This window comes from Leuciscus leuciscus, assembly GCF_965113295.1.
Source record: "Leuciscus leuciscus genome assembly, chromosome: 14".
NCBI lineage: Eukaryota > Metazoa > Chordata > Actinopteri > Cypriniformes > Leuciscidae > Leuciscus > Leuciscus leuciscus.
The window spans coordinates 7,853,407-7,864,886 of record NC_138738.1 but is presented as its reverse complement, the minus strand read 5'-3'; the positions used below and the strand labels follow the sequence as shown (position 1 = coordinate 7,864,886).

At 35.8% G+C, this 11,480-nt stretch overlaps 2 protein-coding genes across 3 annotated transcripts in view; both read left to right on the top strand.

Annotated features, from left to right (window-relative positions):
* Positions 1 to 424: 424 nt before the first annotated feature.
* Positions 425 to 6,728, top strand: oxtrb (oxytocin receptor b). Its single transcript, XM_082137323.1, has 3 exons — positions 425 to 574; positions 1,216 to 2,272; positions 5,528 to 6,728. Exons 2-3 carry the CDS (start codon positions 1,351 to 1,353, stop codon positions 5,752 to 5,754), a joined length of 1,149 nt encoding a protein of 382 aa, XP_081993449.1. The 5' UTR covers positions 425 to 574; positions 1,216 to 1,350; the 3' UTR covers positions 5,755 to 6,728.
* A 2,920-nt stretch (positions 6,729 to 9,648) lies between these two features.
* Positions 9,649 to 11,480, top strand: part of tespa1 (thymocyte expressed, positive selection associated 1) — a 9,458-nt gene continuing 7,626 nt past the window's right edge. The window contains exon 1 of one of the 2 annotated variants that reach the window (XM_082189623.1): positions 9,649 to 9,984. The gene's annotated coding sequence lies outside the window, so the exon portion shown is untranslated. The remainder of the gene's footprint in view (positions 9,985 to 11,480) is intronic. The other variant, XM_082189622.1, reaches the window with a different exon arrangement.

The window sequence follows — 11,480 nt, the reverse complement described above, 5'->3', positions numbered from 1 at the left end:
GACCATAGACCTGCATTATATGACTGACAGACAAGAACGGTTTGACCTAAAAATATCAAAATTGAAACTACTGCGGAAAAAAAGACACCTACATCTTGGATGGAGGTAAGCTAAAACATACCAAAAATTAATTTCAAAGTGAACTATCCCTTTAATGAACTATCAATTTTGGGTGAACTATCCCTTTAAGGTCTAAACAGCTTTTGAACTTCCCCACTATTATTGCTCAGGAGAAAAGATAACACACACTGAACTTTTCTGACAATGTGCCCCAAAAGCAGAGCATATTGTCATAGTATACTGGGAAATTGCTACATGTTAGCTGCTTATTGTTTGTGCATGGTAAAATACATTTATTAATCCAGCAAAGCACAAAGGCACTCAGTGGTAGAAATGTGTAAGTGCAGCAGGACAGATCGCATATAACTGTGCTCTGCTTTGAGGTTTGTGCAGACAGACCTGCTGTATCCCATTGAACCCACAGGAGAACGTAAACGCTGCAGTTTTGCTATGAGCAATACTTCCATTTCAAACCAAGACAAACAGAATGAATCTATTCCGAAATACATTTCAGGTAGGTTTTTTTAAACTGTAATTGTCACAATAATATTAATGTTTAAAATTCTTTAATATTAATTTATATCATAGTCAACTGGTATTATTATTTCCTATTAAAATTACAATTTAAATAGCTTACTGTTAATAATAAATATTGTTTATGCTCTGTGGTAAAGAAGACTTTCAATCCCCCAAAGAAGTAAAAAAAAGGCTGTTTTTAAGTAGTATTATATTTCCATGCATGTATGTAAGTTTAAATTGGCGTTTCGAATCTTCCATTAACCCTTAAAAGTTAATCAGGGGGAATTTTTTTGTTTGTTTTTTTTGTTGTTGTTGACCTGACTGAATAGACGCACGCGAACAGTAATCGCGTTCGGTTACTATAGGAACAGTGTCAGTATCCTCATCAGTCGGAACATTGACAAAACATAAACACCGTCGTTATTATAACTTTTTATATTACAAATAACGTTATATCTCATAACAACTGTAGTGTTTTATTTAAAAGGTTTTCAAGATAGTTGACAGTAAGCTAACTGCGATATAAAGACAATTTGGGTTTCACAAGACAGCGTCTTAAAATTATTGAAATTGTCTTTGAAAAAATCAACCACTTTGAGATAATTTTAAACATCTTAATTAACGTTTATTTTGCAGTGAACTGGACCGAATTTTTGTCATCGACACTTACTGCTAATTGCCCATCATAACGGCATCCTTCGACTCATGTGTCACGATAAATAGCGCCTGAGAGCCGCTACAAAGCGCGCTCATTCGCGCATTTTACGCACAATGGAGAGCCTGCTGAAAGACGTGATTCTCTGGCACTTCAACGACTCCTGGGTGAATTCAAGCAGGGGAAACGACAGCAGGGGATCGAACCAAACCGTAAACCCTCTCAAACGCAACGAAGAAGTGGCTAAAGTCGAAGTAACCGTCCTTGTGTGTATTCTGCTGCTGGCGCTCGCCGGCAACCTGTGCGTCCTTGTGGCTATCCAGACGAGTAAACACGGTCAATCGCGGATGTACTATTTTATGAAACACCTGAGCATTGCTGACCTGGTGGTGGCGGTTTTTCAAGTTCTTCCCCAGCTTATCTGGGACATCACTTTTCGCTTTTATGGACCAGACTTCTTGTGCCGCCTGGTGAAGTACCTACAGGTGGTTGGCATGTTCGCGTCCACTTACATGCTCGTGCTGATGTCTATCGACAGATGTTTGGCTATATGGCAGCCTCTGCGATCCTTGCGCCGTCGAAGGGACCGTTTTTATGTTTTGGCCTCTTGGATTATAAGCCTGCTCTTCAGTTTACCACAGATTTACATCTTCTCTCTCAGAGAAGTGGGTGATGGAGTTTTCGACTGCTGGGGGGATTTTGTTCAGCCCTGGGGCGCAAAGGCTTACGTCACATGGATTAGTCTCACCATCTATATCATTCCTGTAGCTATTTTAAGCGTTTGTTATGGACTTATTAGTTATAAAATATGGCAAAACTTTAAGCTGAAGACCCGACGCAATCAGTGCCTGTCGCTGACCCCGCGACCCGCCAAGGGCACCGCGCTCTCCCGCGTCAGCAGCGTCAAGTTGATCTCCAAAGCTAAGATCAGGACGGTGAAAATGACGTTTGTGATCGTCCTGGCTTATATTATCTGCTGGACGCCGTTTTTCTTCGTTCAGATGTGGTCAGCCTGGGATCCAATGGCTCCAAGAGAAGGTTCGTGGAAATTCTGTTGATCAACAGGTCATAAAATGTGTAAAATACATGTGCATAAACATTTTAATGCAACGTAGGGTTATTGTTATATCGTTAGTAAAACATCACTTATCACTTAATATTTAAAACCATTTGTTTTAAGCAAATATAATACAAGCACGTTTTTAAGCAAAATATTTCACAAAAAATATACTTGGGTTGACATTTGGCTATCTAATGCAATGAAAATTATACATTTTGCATAGTGCTGTCAAATCGATTAATTGCGAATAATCGCATCTAACATAAAAGTTTGTGTTTATATAATGTGTATACATGCGCACACACGTATATGTGCATAGCCACACACACACACACACACACACACACACACACACACACACACACACACACACACACACACACACACACACACACACACACACACACACACACACACACACACACACACACACACATATTATATGTACACACACATATATAAACACAAACTTTTATGTTAGATGTGATTATTCGCGATGTTCCAACAGTCATGGGAAACCTGGACATAACGGAATTTGTGTCTTACAAAGTCATGAATATATTTTGTATTTGGCGTAAATTTCTGTAGCAAATATGGTTTTATTTTAAGTAATGCATCATATGCTCATATTTATATATTTTTTAAATAAATCCTTATAAACTACTGGTAAGACCATGCATGGAAATTTATTGGGAACCCTTGAATACTTTTTTTGGCCCATCAAGGCAGTCCTAGATCTTGCCCTCAAACAGTCATAAAAACAATTTACATCCATGTAATCTCAGAATCAGAAAGAGCTTTATTGCCAAGTGTGCTTGCACACACAAGGAATTTTTCAAGGCACTGAAACAATGGACATATACAAATACAAAAATACAACAAGAAACATAGTAATACAAATTCTAAGAATAAAAATATGAAAATAGTATAAAAGTATAAGGTCACAGTTGGGTTTAGTCAGAATAAATATTTACAGTATTTTGAATAGTATGAATAAATATAAATACTAATCTGTAGGTTATCCAACTTTCTGGTCTATGAGTTTCAAAAAGCTTGAGAAATCTATTATATGGCAATACAAAAAGATGTTTCATATATACAAGATGGCAATACAACAAGATGTTTCATGCTCTTCATTGTAATGACATTCTCCCTCATTCCCCTACAGTCATCTCTATTTAACTTCATGAAAATTGTGCTCTAACAAATCCAAAAATATATTTCAGAATAAAATAGAGACAGAGAAAGATGAAAACAAGTGATAGCTGTTCAAAGCTTAAACACCCTTAGGTGGTTTTGGTCTAGTAAATGTAGCATGACATCAAAGCGATCCTATTTATCCTGACAAGATCTTTAGGAGTGCCATTTCCGTGTAATTTCATAACATAATTTGTGAGGATGTCTAGTGCTGTTGTCAAACCCACAAGGCCTATGAAGACAAACGACAAGGGATCCTTCTGCTATATATTTCCTTTTCCACCCCTCTTCTGCATTACTCCTCCACAGTAAAGTTAGACGGGTGAAAATGAGTGCAATCAAGATGCTTAATGTGCATAAAGTGGGCTGCTGCAAAAGACTACATTGAAAATGTGGATTCTGAATTTCTATTTAAGATTAATAACTTAAACAATGTTTCTTATGAAAAAAGAAAACAAAGAAACGATATACTTGTGCAATAGAACACAATAGAAGTATATTTTCACTAGTGTTGTTCATAAACATAGTTTATATAAACATAGTACATAGGTTTCAAATCATGTTTAAAGAAACAGATGAGAGATTTTATAAAATAGACTCTTTCTTATGAAACACTGCATTAAGATGACACTTTTCTCCTTCTCAAATTTATTAGCTGAAAGAATTATCTATATAGGACAATACATTTAAAATAATCGGATTCAAAATAATATCCAATAGGCATTGAAAGGACAATAGAGATTAAATTAGATATTAAAGTCTCACATAAAGTATATAGCTCATCCAAAAATGATTATTATATTAGAACATTTGATCATTATTTTAATCATTACTATGCTCACGTCTTTCATGAGTGTGCTGTGTGCTGATTTTTTCCTGTGAAACAGAATCTGCATGCTCATGCTCTTCCCTTATGGCAGATTATACTGACCATGGTTTTTCATTTTTAAGAGAATGATTCATTTACAAAGGTGCACATCCACCCCCTACCCATTATCAATCCATCATGTGAACTTATTTTAGAGCAGAGAGTGTGTTTAGAGACAGCTATAAATCATGCTGACATTAAGTTTTTTTTGGTTGGACTTTATTTTACATTACGTGCACTTTCAATGTACTTATAGTGTTCTCACCCACACAAATACAGTAGGTAACTACATGGGTTAAGTTATATTTAGGGGTAGGTTCAGGGTTAGTACCTAGTTATTACCCAGTTGTGTCATTACTACGATAAGTATGTACATGTGAAACAGGACTGAAAAATAAAATGCTACCCCCTTTTTTTGGAAAATGATTTAGTCTGCAGATATTGACCCGACAGAAACTCTCATTCTGCTGTCTTTGTTCAATGATGATTTTTAGAGCATCAACCGTGTAATTAATATACACTGATTTAAATGACCATATACAATTTTGTCCATTTCAGTTTATTAGCCATTAACATTATGAAACCTTAGGAAGAATTATTTTAGGATCATGATTTTTATGCTTCTTGAGAAATATTTATCTCAGAAAAATTATTAAAAGGGATGGCATCATTTTTCAATTTTAGGACTTGGCTATAGAAGCAGTGATAGATTACAGTCCTCAGGACCCGGGTACAGATTCTTGCCGTTATAGCCATTTCTTCATTTATTTCACATTGTGCCACCAGCAATTTTAGTGCAGCAGATCATAATAAGTAAATGATATATAACACTGTAAGTAAACGAAGACATTAAGTTTTGCCTTGGGTAAAAAATGTCATCAGAAACAAGTTGAATACAGTAAATGAGTAACGTTTTGGTGGTGCAAGATGAGATTTGAGTGATTTTTTTAAATCTATCTATCTGTCCTTTCTGTCTGTCAGGGCATTAAATAGAAAGTACATACATTTTACATAATCTTTGGTTGTCTGTCTGTCTAGGCATAATATGGGAAGTACATAGATTTGACATAATCTTTGGGACAATTTTAACTAAGTACATAATGTTCATATTTAATAGTCTCATGACTTGTGTGTCACTAACTTTGTGTTTTTATTTTGCCTCTAATAGCTATGGCATTCATCATTGCAATGCTTCTGGCCAGTCTAAACAGCTGTTGTAACCCCTGGATCTACATGTTTTTCGCTGGTCATCTGTTCCGGGATCTCATGCAGCGCTGTCTTATGGCATCTCACTGTGGCTGTAAGAGGCAGTGGAGATCTGAAAGCCATTCAGGCACGGGTGCAATGAGGAACACCGGCAGCCAGAAGAGTGTGACACAGTGCTCTACTACATGAAAGAAAGCAGATCGTATATAACCATCATGGAAAGAACAAGAAGATTACATAAGCTAAGGAATCATTAATATGATTTTTACACGTGTGGTGCAGAGTAGACGTCAGCTACATTAGCCATGCAATCCTCTTATGTATCTTAACAAAAGTATAATGCTTGACCTGTAGCAGTTTTTGGTACAGGAGCCATTTACATCTATCCATGCATTCTCCAAACCGCTCAAGGCCCGTTCACACCAAGAACGATAACTATAAAGATAAATAGAATGATAACTATATTAGCATCTGCATCAGCGGATGATATCAAACTGTTTATTCTCAGCATGTGCTGCAGTTATGTCTGCCACATTAAAAGCTCAAGCTCTTTAAAGCAGGATGGATTCTGATTGGCTGTCATTGTTTTTATCGTTCATCAGCGCCATTATCATTATATTTGTGGTGTGGACTCTGCTATTCATTTAGAATAATTTTTAGTTCTATATCTTTATCGTTATTATCATTATGGTTAATGTCCTCCTTGGTGTGATCGGGCCTTTATCCTCTGCCTTTGTATGCTTAAAGAAACAGCACCAAAAAAGAAAATTCTGCCATTAGATGAAACACTCACACTCATGTCATTCCAAACCGGTGCACTGTAATTTTACACAAGAATTTTCACACAATGACAGATTCTTGCTTTTGGATGAAATGTATTCTGTTTAAAAGGGTTCTAGTATATTAAATAAAAGTGGAGGTAGGCTAATGGAGAGATGCTGGATGGAGAATCCTCACAACAGTTATGAAGCTCCTGGCAAACTTAACAGCTCCATTAGACTATCTGAGATCTGGTACAAAAAAAAAAAGTCTTCGATTTCAGACTTTATATTTTCAGATCAAGCCTTTGTGTTAAGAACTAACAGTTAGTTAGTTATGGGGTAATCAGTCTTACTTTTCGGTATCAAATTAGATCAATCTACATTATATTACTGACTTGAAAAGTTATGTAATGTGTTAAAAAAAATGTGATGAGTAACTTTTTATAAGTAAGCAGTTTATGCAACAGGCCCCAGGTAACATTTAAGCGCTTTAAATACACTGCAGTTAAATACAGCATTTGACCTGTTGACCGTATCTTTCTTAACTTTTGTCATGTCAGCACCTTTCATTCTAGTATATGAAGTTATGAACCACACTTTATAAAGTCATAAATTCAGAATGAGCACTTTTTCCATTTTGTATGTGAATGTGTGTTTTTTTATTCACTCACTTTCACATTCTTTTAAACCCATTTGATTTTCTCTTCATTTGTGGATCACAAAATCAATGCAAAACTTTGCTATATTCTTCTCAAGCCATGCAATAGTTTTAGGAACATGGACATGCCAAATGTCATTTGCAGTCAATGTTCAAACCTGACGTGTCATGAGTTTGGATATGCATGTGCACAAATGACATCCAAGAGCTACAGGGGTTACAGTAGCCTATATCATTTTAAATTAAAAGCTTTTGCATGGATTCAGAAGACTTTGAGTAGCCTATAGTGTATTACTCGTGACTTTTGTGGTGCTTTCATGAACCCTGACAACATGGTAACACAATGCTTTCCTCATAAAGTTAGATAAGAGCAGCTCAGAGATCAGTTAGAGAGAAGGCATATGGATGTGGGTGAGTAAATGAGGACTTTTCTTGTGATGTTCAACAGTTCCCACATCAGTATTTTGTAGAAATATTCTATAAATAAGGCTGTCACTGTGATTCATTTGAAAAGAATAAAATTGTATTTATTAAATATCTTTGTGTTATAATAAGTGCATTTGACTGTGGATGTGGATAAGAATGAGCATGATAAATTGCTGATGGAAAATGTATTTGCTTCTTGTATGACAACCTTTTCAACTGATTTAAATTTGAACACTCACTGACAAAACAATCAATTTCAAACCATGGCTATAGCATTAAAGAATACAGATGTGAGCCCATATAAATAAGAGTCAATTATTCTCAATATGAAACCAATCTTTTAATTTTCAAGAACGGAAGAATAGGCCTGACAGCTTTATATTTGTTGAATGAAATGGCATAGCCAAATATGCAATTTAAACTGGGATGAAATGGGTCACGTATTTGGATTTGGACTAAATTTAAATCGATCTTGGAATAATGTTTGGTTCATTAACAGAGACTGCACATTTTAATTATAAATTATCTTAATATAACCACTTCATACAGACCCATCAGTCATATCTTTAAAGTCTAACTGGGGACAGAAGCACATTAAAACCTCATTATGAATCTGTGAATGTACTAAAAGTTTAAACTCTTCCTTAAAGCAATATTATAAATTATTTGACAGATAATTAGACAAACTCTTCAGCCAAATGATAAATCGCAATTTATGATTTCCAATCTCTCAAAAAATTCCCAGACATAGTGCTGTCTAAAAACCTCATTGATTACAAGTGAACACATACTGACACCTAGTGTTTAAATACAAATTTACTGCAAGAAAGTGCTATTGCTGTGCTCTTCAGTTTTTCTCTTGAAAGTACATGGTTGCAAACACTATCTTTGCTATTTCTTTTTATCTTCAATATCCTAAAGATATGACTTACCATGAGATTAACCACTAAAAAGAAAATGGATATCCTGATTTTTGAATAAAGACTCAAACTTTGTCAAACCAGCTAAAAAGTTAAATTGTATTATTATTATTTATTTTCTCAAAAGTATGGGTTTGGTAAGATTTTTCAATGTTTTTAATGAAGTTTCGCATGCTTACCAAGGCTGCATTTATTGGTTCAAAAATACATAAAAAAACTATTTATTTGCAATAGAAATCTTTAATGGGTGTCTTTACCGCCACTTTAGACCAATTTAATGCCTTATTGCTGAATACAAGTATTATTATTTTATTTTTTTAAATAACTTTTAAAGGGTAATATATATGCAGCATCATTTACAGATTTTACCGAACTACAGTCTTAAACCATTTTAAATGACTACAGCTGTCTTGCCTCTTAATTTATTGAACGTTTACTGTGTTATGCAACTTTTTACACAGATTCTTTTCTTGGCCGTGGCATACTTATGACATTCCTCTTCTTTTTTGATGAAATTGTGACCAGACTGGTCTGCTCACATTAGGTTGAACCCTCTGTTCTGTGTTTCATAACATGATCCGTGTAGCTCTTATCCCATTTGAGCCTCTTCAGTCTCGCTCCCTCTCAACTCTCCTCTTCCACCCTTCCTGCATGCTCACTTCTCCTCTCGCTCTTTCAATGCCCACCACTCTCACTCGCTCCTCATCCTACATCTCTGCTATTTCTCTCCCTTCATCTTTTTGCCTCCTCCGCTCTTCACCGCTTCCCTGTCCTTTCCCTCTACCCACTCCACTCTTTTCAAAGTTGCCTCCTCAATGTTTAAAAAACACACAAGATTGTATATTTTAATATTGCAAAAAAGAAAGAAAAAAGACATGGGCGAGAGTGGAAGAGAGCAAGCAGGATATCTTACCTATTTTTTTTTATTTATTTTTTTACCACACCTGCCTTGATGCTTCTTGGTTCACAGTTGTTAGGGATAGTTCACCCAAAATTTTAAATTTCATTGAGAAGAGAATAGGGTTGCGAGGGCCCATTAATTGATATGCATGGGAAAATAATTCATGAATATGCAATATTCCATAAATGACGAATTGTCAGTTTTGATGGTGACTAACGGTTAAAGTTAGCTGTCAGTTGCAGTTTACTGGCAGTGTCACTGATATCTTCAAATCTAACACTTATGTCACACATACGCTTCACAAATCCACAATAACAGACAGCCTATGACTAAAACAGATCAAACAGAAAACTGATACAGATCTTTTTAAAACAATTGGCGTTTTAATTGAAAGTAGACTTTCAGACACTGTATGCCTCGATTTTATCATGCACATGTCTGCTATGCTTCAATCGATAAAACTTGTTCTGTAAATGGTGTGTAACAGCATTTCCTACACCAGTGTGTGGCCACAACAGAGTACTCTTTCTATTCTTCTCAGCACATCTTCCTCCTACCGCTTCCGTCAGTTAGCTTACAGCGCGTCATGAAAGTTTGCGTTGGCGGCTCAATCGACCATGGCTCTCAATCTGCCTTCAGTTATATCTCTGCGATGGACATCCTTTAAGATGAGAGTGTGAGCGGGATGCAGGACATCAGAGCGGTGAATTATGCCGTTGACATGAGAGTGGACTGATCGAGGCACTTTTTAAGGTAGGCTTGATGCGCAATGGAAACCATCATTTAGAAAAGACTAACTATAAAACTTCCGTATTCTCTCTCTCTCTCTCTCTCTCTCTCTCTCTCTCTCTCTCTCTCTCTCTCTCTCTCTCTGTGTTTAAGGCAATTCAGACAACTCATAATCCACTTATAAACAATATCACGTTATCTTATGTGAAAGTGATATGGAAATGTGGTGTTCCTCTATCGAACGCGATTTCTGCTTGCGCGTGATTTCCTTTATAACGCAAGCTGTCTTTATGTAAATCAGAGTGCGAATGGACAGGGTGAGAAAGAAAATTATGCAGGGTTTGTATGACGCTTAATTTAGGCTTGAACTTTCAGGAAGGGTTTTTTTAAAGTCATATTTTTACATAGCCTATATGATATAGGTTGGTAGGCTGTGTCTCAGTTTTGCCTTTAAACATTTTTAGTAAAAGCTAGCCAGGGGGCGTATTATCACCTTCGGTATAAAGATGCAGGGAACCGTAACCGTAGCAGCTCACAACATATTCACAAACATATTGTCTGACAAAACACTGTCCTATTAGTTTTTGATTTAAAAGTCTTTTAGATAGCCTAATTAGTTGTGTATTTTCACTTTTTTCATTTGAATTTTTTTTACAGTCTATGATTTTCATCTATGGACCTTATTCAGAGCAGCTCCATGAGTATGAAAGCGATGCTTTCAATGGCATCCGCTGTAAAAAAAAAAAAAAAAAAAAAAAAAAAAAAACTGTCGCCTATAAAACTCCTAAATCACTTATATTTATACTTATATATTTTCCTCAGCTCATGATGTCTGGAGTTTTATGTCTACTGAAGTTTCATGGAACGATATTTTTGCAGTGTTTCGTCAGCCTTAAAAACGCATTAAATAACAGTACAACCCTCTGAAGAGATGCATGTCTATCCCTCACAGCCTCACTTTCATTCCCGTTAAAAAACAAAAATGGCGCTGCTCTGAATAAGGTCTATAGACCTTATACATAGATGCTAGACGTTAACATGTAACCATAGCAACAGCGTTTGAAGACTTTTCGTCAGGATCTTTTTCACAAATATTGGCCAAACATAAACATGACTTTAAAAATTATTATTTTTTTACTATAGGCCTACATATTTCAAATATGATTCATTGCTAGGGACAAAACAATTTGGGTTGCGCGAAACCTATCGCTTCCTGAAAATTCAAGATTAGAATGTACATTTCAGCAAGTCTAGTTTGCACACTGTCCAGTTGAACATTAGAGCCGACAGAGGAGTGAAAACACTATCTTAGACCTTATTCAGAGCAGCGCTATAACGGGTATAAAAAGCGAGGCTGTGATATACTTAACGTTACTGTGTTTTCAATGGCATCTGTTGTAAAAAAGCAGCATAAAGCTCATAGATCACTTGTAATTTTCCTCAGCTTATATTGTCTGGAGTTTTTTGTTTACTGAAATTCTTTGGAAATATATTTTTTCAGTGTTTTGTCAGCAGAACAA

What these genes read in the sequence shown, in the direction of transcription:
- oxtrb (XM_082137323.1), top strand. Translation starts at nt 1,351, where the DNA reads ATGGAGAGCCTGCTGAAAGACGTGATTCTCTGGCACTTCAACGACTCC. An exon ending in TCCAATGGCTCCAAGAGAAG is followed by an intron (nt 2,273 to 5,527) that starts GTTCGTGGAAAT and finishes TGCCTCTAATAG; the next exon opens with CTATGGCATTCATCATTGCA.